The following is an 11246-nucleotide window of genomic DNA, read 5'->3' as shown; positions in this document are numbered from 1 at the left end:
TACCAATACAATCCTACCTTAACAAACAAGAAACAGGGCTTCCCTGGTGGTGCAGTGGTTGAGAGTCCACCTGCTGATGCAGGGGACATGTGCCCCAGTCCGGGAAGATCCCACATGCCGCGGAGCGGCTGGGCGCATGAGCCATGGCCACTGAGCCTGCGCATCTGGAGCCTGTGCTCCACAACGGGAGAGGCCACAACAGTGAGAGGCCCGCGTACTGCAAAAAAAAAAAAAAAAAAAGAAAGAAGAAACATCTCAAATAAACAACCTAACCTTACACCTAAAGCAATTAGAGAAAGAAGAACAAAAAAACCCCAAAGTTAGCAGAAGGAAAGAAATCATAAAGATCAGATCAGAAATAAATGAAAAAGAAATGAAGGAAACGATAGCAAAGATCAATAAAACTAAAAGCTGGTTCTTTGAGAAGATAAACAAAATTGATAAACCATTAGCCAGACCCATCAAGAAAAAAAGGGAGGGCTTTCCTGGTGGCGCAGTGGATGAGAATATGCCTGCCAATGCAGGGGCATGGGTTCGAGCCCTGGTCTGGGAAGATTCCACATGCCATGGAGCAACTGGGCCAGTGAGCCACAACTACTGAGCCAGCGCATCTGGAGCCTGTACTCCGCAGCAGGAGAGGCCGCGATAGTGAGAGGCCTGCACACCACGATGAAGAGTGGCCCCCGCTCACCACAACTAGAGAAAGCCCTCAACACAGAAACGAAGACCCAACACAGCCAAAAATAAATAAATAAATTTATTTTTAAAAAAAGAAAAAAAGGGAGAAGACTCAAATCAATAGAATTAGAAATGAAAAAAGAGAAGTAACAACCGACACTGCAGAAATACAAAGGATCATGAGAGATTACTACAAGCAACTTTATGCCAATAAAATGGACAACCTGGAAGAAATGGACAAATTCTTAGAAATGCACAACCTTCCGAGACTCAACCAGGAAGAAATAGAAAATATGCACAGACCAATCACAAGCACTGAAATTGAAACTGTGATTAAAAATCTTCCAACAAACAAAAGCCCAGGACCAGATGGCTTCACAGGTGAATTCTATCAAATATTTAGAGAAGAGCTAACACCTATACTCCTCAACTCTTCCAAAATATAGCAGAGGGAGGAACACTCCCAAACTCATTCTACGAGGCCACCATCACCCTGATATCAAAACCAGACAAAGATGTCACAAAGAAAGAAAACTACAGGCCAATATCACTGATGAATATAGATGCAAAACTCTTCAACAAAATACTAGCAAACAGAATCCAACAGCACATTAAAAGGATCATACACCATGATCAAGTGGGGTTTATTCCAGGAATGCAAGGATTCTTCAATATATGCAAATCAATCAATGTGATACACCATATTAACAAATTGAAGGAGAAAAACCATATGATCATCTCAATAGATGCAGAGAAAGCTATCAACAAAATTCAACACCAATTTATGATAGAAACCCTCCAGAAAGTAGGCATACAGGGAACTTGCCTCAACATACTAAAGGCCATATATGACAAACCCACAGCCAACATCGTCCTCAGTGGTGAAATACTGAAACCTTTTCCACTAAGATCAGGAACAAGACAAGGCTGCCCACTCTCACCACTAATATTCAACATAGTTTTGGAAGTTTTAGCCACAGCAATCAGAGAAGAAAAAGAAATAAAAGGAATCCAAATCAGAAAAGAAGAAGTAAAGCTGTCACTGTTTGCAGATGACATGATACTATACATAGAGAATCCTAAATATGCTACCAGAAAAATATTAGAACTAATCAATGAATTTGGTAAAGTAGCAGGATACCAAATTAATGCACAGAAATCTCTTGCATTCCTGTACACTAATGATGAAAAATCTGAAAGTGAAATTAAGAAAACACTCCCATTTACCACTGCAACAAAAAGAATAAAATATCTAGGAATAAACCTACCTAAGGAGACAGAAGACCTGTATGCAGAAAATTATAAGACACTGTTGAAAGAAATTAAAGATGATACAAATAGATGGAGAGATATACCATGTTCTTTGATTGGAAGAATCAATATTGTGAAAATGACTCTACTACCCAAAGCAATCTACAGATTCAATGCAATCCCTATCAAACTACCACTGGCAATTTTTACAGAACTAGAACAAAAAAATTCACAATTTGTATGGAAACACAAAAGACCCCGAATAGCCAAAGCAATCTTGAGAATGAAAAACGGAGCTGGAGGAATCAGGCTCCCTGACTTCAGACTATACTACAAAGTGACAGTAATCAAGACAGTATGGTACTGGCACAAAAACAGAAAGACAGATCAATGGAACAGGATAGAAAGCTCAGAGATAAACCCATGCACATATGGTCACCTTATCTTTGATAAAGGAGGCATGAATATACAGTGGAGAGAAGACAGCCTCTTCAATAAGTGGTGCTGGGAGAACTGGACAGCTACATGTAAAAGAATGAGACTAGAACACTGCCTAACACCATACACAAAAATAAACTCAAAATGGATTAAAGACCTAAATGTAAAGCCAGACACTATCAAACTCTTAGAGGAAAACATAGGCAGAACACTTATGACATAAATCACAGCATGATCCTTTTTGACCCACCTCCTAGAGAAATAGAAATAAAAACAATAATAAACAAATGGGACCTAATGAAACTTCACAGCTTTTTCACAGCAAAGGAAACCATAAACAAGACGAAAAGACAACCTTCAGAATGGGAGAAAATATTTGCAAATGAAGCAACTGACAAAGGATTAATCTCCAAAATTTACAAGCAGCTCATGCAGCTCAATATCAAAAAATCAAAGAACCCAATCCAAAAATGGGCAGAAGACCAAAATAGACATTTCTCCAAAGAAGATATACAGATTGCCAACAAACACATGAAAGAATGCTCAACATCATTAATCATTAGAGAAATGCAAATCAAAACTACAATGAGATATCATCTCACACCGGTCAGAATGCTTATCATCAACAAATGTACAAACAATAAATGCTGGAGAGGGTGTGTAGAAAACAGAACCCTTTTGCACTGTTTGTGGGAATGTAAATTGATACAGCCACTATAGAGAACAGTACGCAGGTTCCTTAAAAAGCTAAAAGTAGAACTACCATACGACCCAGCAATCCCACTACTGGGCATATACTCTGAGAAAGCCATAATTCAAAAAGAGACATGTACCAAAATGTTCATTGCAGCTCTATGTACAATAGCCAGGACATGGAAGCAAACTAAGTGTTCCTCAACAGATGAATGGATAAAGAAGATGTGGCACATATATACAATGGAATATTACTCAGCCATAAAAAGAAACAAAATTGAGTTATTTGTAGTGAGGTGGATGGACGTAGAGTCTGTCATACAGAGTGAAGTAAGTCAGAAAGAGAAAAACAAATACCGTAGGCTAACACATATATATGGAATCTAAAAAACAGACCAAAAAAATGGTCATGAAGAACCTAGGGGCAGGGCTTCCCTGGTGGCGCAGTGGTTGAGAGTGTGCCTGCCGATGCAGGGGACGCGGGTTCGTGCCCCGGTCCAGGAAGATCCCACATGCCGCGGAGCAGCTGGGCCCATGAGCCATGGCCGCTGAGCCTGCGCATCCAGATCCTGTGCTCCACAACGGGAGAGGCCACAACAGTGAGAGGCCCGTGTACCGCAAAAAAAAAAAAAAAAAAAAAAAAAAAAGAACCTAGGGTCAAGACGGGAATAAAGACACAGACCTACTAGAGAATGGACTTGAGGATACGGGGAGGGGGAAGGGTAAGCTGGGACAAAGTGAGAGAGTGGCATGGACATATATACACTACCAAATGTAAAATAGATAGCTAGTGGGAAGTAGCCGCATAGGGAGATCAGCTGGGTGCTTTGTGACCACCTAGAGGGGTGGGATAGGGAGGGTTGGAGGGAGGGAGATGCAAAAGGGAGGAGATATGGGGACGTATGTATATGTATAACTGATTAACTTTGTTATAAAGCAGAAACTAACACACCATTGTAAAGCAATTATACTCCAATAAAGATGTTAAAAAATAATAATAATGAACAAATTCTGCTAATGGGTATGAAGTTTCTATCGGGCATAGCAAAAGTGTTTTTAAATTGATTATAGTGATGGTTGCCTTAATGTGTATATGTTAAAAGCCATAAACGGTACACTTTAAAAGCAAGAATTGTGTGGTACATGAATATTATCTTTAAAAAGCTGTTATGTTAAAAAACTACAACAACCACCACTCTGGATTTGCTAATGACAGTCATTAATGACCTCAGCGAGAGCAGCTGAGTAGTGGTAGGAGTTGAAGCCAGACTGAAGAGGGTCTAGAAACAATTGGAAGATGAGGAAGTAGGCAACAAACATCACCTGCCCTTTCAAGATGTCCTGACAAAGGAGATAATGGAGTTCTAGAAAGGGGAAGGTTTACAGGGACTGTGATTTTTTAAAAAAGAGAAAGAGAGAAAATCCAGTAGAGAGAAAATGTTGGAGCCCATAGAAACTTGAGTTTCAAACACTGGAAGAAGATCTATCTTCTCTGATTTAAAACAGGAAAAATATTTCTTCCTAATATCTGTCTAAATATGACCTTTTCTTCCCTAAGATAACGTGGTTGCTTTCTCCAAGAGTTCCCATCATTCACATTTTACCAATTACTCCTTATTAGTCAGGATTCAGGTAAGGGAAAGTATCACATTGCAAGAAATATAGCCTCCAAGGATTATAATTTAATCTTTATGTAATCCTTATTCTTTTATCTCCAGAATTGGGCTTTAATACTGAGGATGTAAAATGACAGCTTCTCTCAAAAATGTTAAATTTTTAGTCAGCCAAAAATAGGACTAAAGCCATCAGTATGGAAGGATGTAAAACTGTGGTTATTTTCAAATTGATAGATAAACTTTTCCCCCTAATATCTGAGCCTAGATAACCATTTTAGACCTCTGGAACATATCCATGGATCATTCCAATTTACCTATTCCCTAGAATTTGAAACTATCCAGCCTTTTACCAAAACTTAATTTCTGGGTTCATTATTTTCCAAGGCTGAGTTCTCCTGTGGTAGTTCTAAAATCTTTGTTGTTTTTCTGAATGCTTAAATTCAATTCCAGCTGAAAGCTCTTGATAAAAATCCCTTATATTGGTCTTCCCTGGTGGTGCAGTGGTTAAGAATCTGCCTGCCAATGCAGGGGACATGGGTTTGAGCCCCAGTCCGGGAAGATCCCACATGCTGCGGAGCAACTAAGCCCATGCGCCACAACTACTGAAGCCCGCACACCTAGAGCCTCGTGCTCCACAACAAGAGAAGCCACCACAATGAGAAGCCTGTGCACTGTAATGAAGAGTAGCCCCCACTTGGCGCAACAAGAGAAAGCCTGCACGCAGCAATGAAGACCCAATGCAGCCAAAAATAAATAAATAAAAGTTTTTTAAAAATCCCTCATATTAATAAAGAGTTGGTGGTGGAAACTATAGTAATGTGTTATCTTTATTAATTTTCCTATTTCTAGGCCATAAATTATATCCTGATGGGTGCTCTGATGCAGGGAAATACCATTCAGAAATGTAAGAGAACAGTAGTACCATAGGGAACTGGTTCAGATGTGACCCTTTTGGAAAGGAAGAACTTCTAACCTCAGCAATTATTCATCGTAGGCAGCCTTCTTGCCATATCTTGTCTTCATCAGCTGGAAGCTCAATAATGTTAGTTTCGGCTGAACAATTTTATATGGATAGAACAGTTTTTTAATCATGGCAGAAGACAATTGTTAACCTTCCTGATATAGAAATGTTGGCACAGAAGCCAGAAGTTATGCGGTCCAGAAATAATTTTGCTGCAAAATATATGTAGCTTCTGATGCAGTGTTATGTCATCATTCTGCCCTTAGCCATCCTGACTCATTCTTTGCATTGGTGTTCACGCTGAATTAACATAAATTCAAGATAAAAATCTCTCCATATCACCTTAGGAATGCTGGTTCATTAATTTTTTTGCTGTTGTTAATAGTCCCTTATTATTCAACTTTACTAATCCATGTAACATTCATTTTAAACAATAGTAGCTTTATTTACAGGAGAAACACTAAGAGGAGATTTGACATAGTAGTTAAGAACACATACTCCAGGGCCACACAGAAATCTGCTGTTACCCTTATACCCATTCCTTTATAAATAATGTGCATTTAGCTCCTGAGTATGTGCTCTTAACCACTATATTAAATGTGCACTTGAATCCCAGCTCTGCCATTTAATAGCTTTAGAATTGGGGCACGTAATTTGACTGCTCTGTGCCTCATTTTTTTCATGAGTAACATGGGAGTAACAGCATTTCATAGGACTGTAATGGGAATTAAATGAATTACTCCATATCAAGTGCTCCAGAACAGTGCTGGGTACATACAACATCCTCAGTAAATGCTAGCCACTGTTATTAGTTCTTGTTTTAAATTAACTAAGAAAATAATTCACAATATAAAACTTGAACCTAAATATTGCATACAGTGTTAGGAAATCTGATAGTGCTTGAGGAAATTCTCGCAAGCTGAACAAGCACTGGCGTATCATGGAGAACCAGGGGAGGTTCAAGCCTGAAGTGCCGGAGCAGGTCTTGTTTCCAGCCTTACCAACCAGCAGTGTGACTCTGGGCCTGGCCTCCTCCTGTCCCATGGAGAGATTCATTTACATAGTCTCTGAAATTACTTCCAGCCTCAAACAAGCTATTCCTTGAATTCACATTTTTTTGTGTTCTGTCAGCTAAGTAGTACTATTTGTATAATCTGAACAGAAACAAATAAATACCTGTAAAATAGTTTTCATAAAGTTAAAAAACGTAAAGTAACATAGATGGAGCCCAAAGCCCAAAATATGAATGTGAGTGGCCTTGGCCCTTTAACACATTTCATTGTATGAACACTGCAATGAGAATTCCACTAAATACTGGAGAGGAGAGCCTGTCTAGGATTTTACAACACACAGTATTGGGTCCAGCCTAACCTTCTCAGGGCTGACCACAGTGCGACTTCTGGCCTATGACTCCATTTCTAATCCTGATATTCTTATATTGACAACATGATAGCCCATAAATACCTTCTCAGGAAAAAGCAAAATTGATCATACATCATTTCAAATAAAATTAGAATAACGACTTGATTTCTAAGACTCGTGGACTTCTGGAAAACTTTTTTTAACAGAGATGACTGAAATAAAAACTCCTGAAAAATAACAGAATGATGGTGTTTTATACACATTTATTTGAAAGCATAATATATAAGAAAAAGTAGAGTGTCTCGCAAAGCATTTGATAAAAAATAGCTTTAAGTACAATTTTTAATCTCTAAAGTCTCTACCAAGGATAAGTATATACACTTTTAGTCATAAAAGTGCAATTTTAAAGGCAGCTTTCAGACCTTTTAAGCTACATGATAGCTAATGGTCAGGACATTAAAAATGTGCATTTATAAAAATTGAGGAAATTCATGAAAATGTTTTGTAAACATTATAAACAAACATCTACCATATAATGTGGGAGGTTTCATAATCTGCTTACAAAATCCTGTCTTTTATAACATTATCTTATAAAGTTATTATTATAAAGTTTTAAACATTCTGGTTTAAATTTCCTTGTCACCTTCACTAATATCAAGCACAGTTTGTACTACACATATATATACACACTACTTTTTCCCTTGCATAATGTTCCTCCCTAAGAATATCTTTAGTCTGAGGAAAAATCAGAGCATAGCAAAATGCTGCTTTAACTGCTTAATTAAATGTTGAGTGTCCACGTGATCTGGAAATGCTACTTCAGACTTTTGAGCAGCAATGTAGCTCCTCTGTAGATCTCCCATCTGTAAGAAAGACCAGACCAGAATAAGACCACAGAATGAGAACCAGAAAAAAAAAAAGACATAGTATCTGCACAGTGTAGAAACCCAAGGTGAATTGCTTGATTGTGCTACTTTGATTTAAATTTTTTTTCACCTAGATTACAATTCAATCTTGAAAAAATATGAGAAAAGTAAAATAACAAATTACATAAATAATTTCTGCTCTATTACAGTTGCCTAGTTATGAATTCATAAACCTGTGTTTTCTTTTCCTGTCACTGATAGTTATCATAAAAATAAATTGGTGTCTGCATCCTAAAACAGCCAGCTCTGTAAGAAAACTATTTGTAATGTACCACAGACAATGACATATTTTGTATTATCTTTTAGACAGAAAATTCAAGTAAAAACTATTGTATTTAAGATACAATAACATGCTCTAGGAGCTTTTAAATGGTTGCTAACACAGTAATGTTGGGCAGATAACCTGGTTTTAAAAGTTTATAAAGGACATATCTGATTTTCAATAAACTTTGTGTTAAAGTCCAGTCCCCAAGAAAAACACACACAGTAACCAAATCCATCTGAATGTATCTTGATTCATGTATACATTTCTAAAAAGAGAAAGCTTTTTAGTGTGTACACACCAAAAAAATCAAAAAAAATCTAGATCATTCACTTCTGGTAGTTTTTTGGTAAAATGCATATGAATTACAAGCGTAAGTTTCCTTTTTTAAATCATAGCATTTCTTTTCAACATGCAATTTTCTCTTGTGGTAATGTAGCCTTTGGCTTAAAGAAATATTTCACTTGCATTATATATTATTAAAATGTAACAATAGTCCTGAAAGAAAGTAATCAAGGCTTCTTTGTGGTTTAACTAAGTGGCAGCACAGTGCAGTGGAAAATATGTGGGAATCCTTGGGAGCTGGGCATGAATTCTGCCATGGGACTCCAGGGAAGTCTTTTAAGTTCCAGAAGCCCTGGGTTCCGTTAGAATATAAGCTGCATGAGGTAGAGGTTTCTGTCTTACTCATTGCTAACATCCTCTGTGCCAACAACAGTGCCTGGTACGTAGCAGAGGCTCAACAAATGAAACATCAGTTGTATGAAAAAATGAGTAGGGGAGGTAAGTGTTACCTACATCGCAGGGTTGTTGAGAGAATTAGCGGTTCGGAGAGCACCTGGAACAGTGGCCAGCACTTAACAAGCACTCAAAAATGACAACTTATGAATAACAGCTTATTTTATTTTCAAAACAGAAATGAAAGTGCAAATGACTTCACATTCATGCTATGAAAAATGATTTTTATAATGTCTTTTGGTCTATAAAGAAAGAGTCTTCACATCAGCAAACAGTTTTAGCCATTTCCTTATCCTCAAAACTCACCTTCCATGTTAAAGCAAGGTTTCTAAGTAAAAGTTATTAGATGACTTTTGTTTGTTTCCTCTTATTGTTAAAATGGCACATGATTCCTTTTAGCTCTTGGATGTTAACTGACTTGTAACACAGTATCAACCGTTGCATTTTTCCCATGTTGTTCATAGCTAAAACAGCTTTCACCAATATCCCTAATTTTATAGCATCATGCCAGACTTGATGGCAATATGACCTACAAATAATATACAGGATTTCCTTGCTGCAAACGCTAATTACTAAATCCTTCCCAAACCAGGAGTTAATGAATAGTTTTTCAATGATTAAATGTCATATTTGAAAACATAAAATAATTCTTCTGCAATCTATAATGGTGTTAAGTTTAGCTAATATTCAGTGATAAATATACTTAAAGTGTATTAAACTGTCCCTCGAAGTGAAGACATATGTGTACATAATAATTAAGTGTTGAAAAAAATAATTTCTCTCAGGAAGTTATGGGTAGAATGTCCTTATTTAACTGTACATTTTTTAAAAGCAAGAAAGAAAAACAAACAGGTCAGATGATAAATTGACAAAGAAAGAGAATACCTTATCAGAAACTGTTGCAAAATTAAAATGCGGCTCATACATGTGGGGTGCTAAAGATGAAGCAGTTTGTAACAGTGCTCTTGCCTGTGTTAAAAAAAAAAGAGAAAGAATGAAAGAAAAGAGAAACCAAAGCTATATGAGCATATATTAGCACTGTATTTGTGATTTTTTTTTTTTTTTGGTAAAAGAATACTTTACCCAGGATAGGACTTTAATAAACATAACCCTGTAATAAATAAGATGAATTCCTCATGAAATACAACTTACTGATAACCAGGAACTACCTATATCTTGCCAAAATTATATTAATAAAAAATGCTTCAAAATATGGAGAAAATGATGGAATCCAAAAGTTATGTGAGAAACACTGATCTTACAAAGTTTATATTTCAGTATGATGTACAATTGAAAAATAATGCTCTCAATGCTAAAAAGTCTTATTAATCTGGTTTTTGTTGATGTTGATTGATTTAGTAGGCTTCTAATTACCTGTTCTCTAATGCAACAACAAAAACCACCAAAAAACCATTGTAAATTCAAATCCCCAATTTATGTGCTGGATGACACTGAGCAAGCATTTATTATACTGCTGACCTGAAAATGACAACTGAAGGCGACTGAAAATGACAAGGTTTCTGTTCTCTAAAGTACTCAAAAGACAAAATTCACATCATTTTTTTGTCCCCTCTAGACTCAAAGGATCACACATTGCAGAGACCACTGAGAGACATGAGATGCCCGTACACTCATTGTTAAGATCACAAACTCAGCATTCCAAACTGCCAAACAGCCTTTCAACTTGTAGCCAAACTTCTATGTATGACCCTGAGGACAAATTCTTTTATCTTTTTTTAATGGAAAATAAATAATAGTTTAAATAGGATGGTGGATATTAATTTTTTTGTTTTATGATTTGCTATTTTTTTTTAAATTGAGCTATAATTTTTAATAATAATGAAGCCTTTCACCAAAACATTTCAAATCAATTGTATGCTGGAGAAACTACAGTAAGTAGGAGGGAAAGAAAATCACCAACATGGAAACAGAGAAAATCATAAAGAACACTTGCTTCACATGGACACAGGCAAAGTTCTATAACAGAACAAGTTCCCATTTTAGAGTAGTTAGTTTTTGTTTAAAAAATACAAATCCATCTTATTTACTTCGGGAAAATTTTGTGAAACAAAGGCAGCATCCAGTGATGTTTCTTTGCTTGCTTTATTAAGTTTTTCAATGTGCTTAGGAGACCAGGCTGGAGGTTAACATCCTGGAGTGCTGCTCACTGCGTCTGTGACCTTGGGTAGTTACTTACCGTCCTCTAGTCTGTTTCTTCATCTGTAAAACAGAGAATGTAATATCTATCGATGTTGATTGCCATTAATATTGTATGAGTGTATTCAGCATTTTAAACTTCTTGTTATGTAAATAATAACAGT

The 11246-nt window shown here is 36.7% G+C and overlaps 1 protein-coding gene across 6 annotated transcripts in view; it reads right to left on the bottom strand.

The window, feature by feature from the left end:
* Positions 1-7745: 7745 nt before the first annotated feature.
* TTC8 (tetratricopeptide repeat domain 8) overlaps positions 7746-11246 on the bottom strand; it is a gene marked incomplete at both ends in the record, with an annotated part of 50588 nt that continues 47087 nt past the window's right edge. For 4 of the 6 annotated variants that reach the window (XM_079701409.1, XM_079701410.1, XM_079701413.1 and 1 more), the window contains 2 exons: positions 7746-7862; positions 9811-9894. In XM_079701409.1, coding sequence (XP_079557535.1) covers positions 7746-7862; positions 9811-9894 — 201 coding nt within the window. The remainder of the gene's footprint in view (positions 7863-9810; positions 9895-11246) is intronic. The other 2 variants (XM_079701412.1, XM_079701414.1) reach the window with 1 other exon arrangement.

Source organism: Hyperoodon ampullatus (assembly GCF_949752795.1).
Source record: "Hyperoodon ampullatus genome assembly, chromosome: 3".
NCBI lineage: Eukaryota > Metazoa > Chordata > Mammalia > Artiodactyla > Ziphiidae > Hyperoodon > Hyperoodon ampullatus.
Note: the sequence above shows the minus strand (reverse complement) of the source record. Positions and strands in the feature narration are given on the sequence as shown.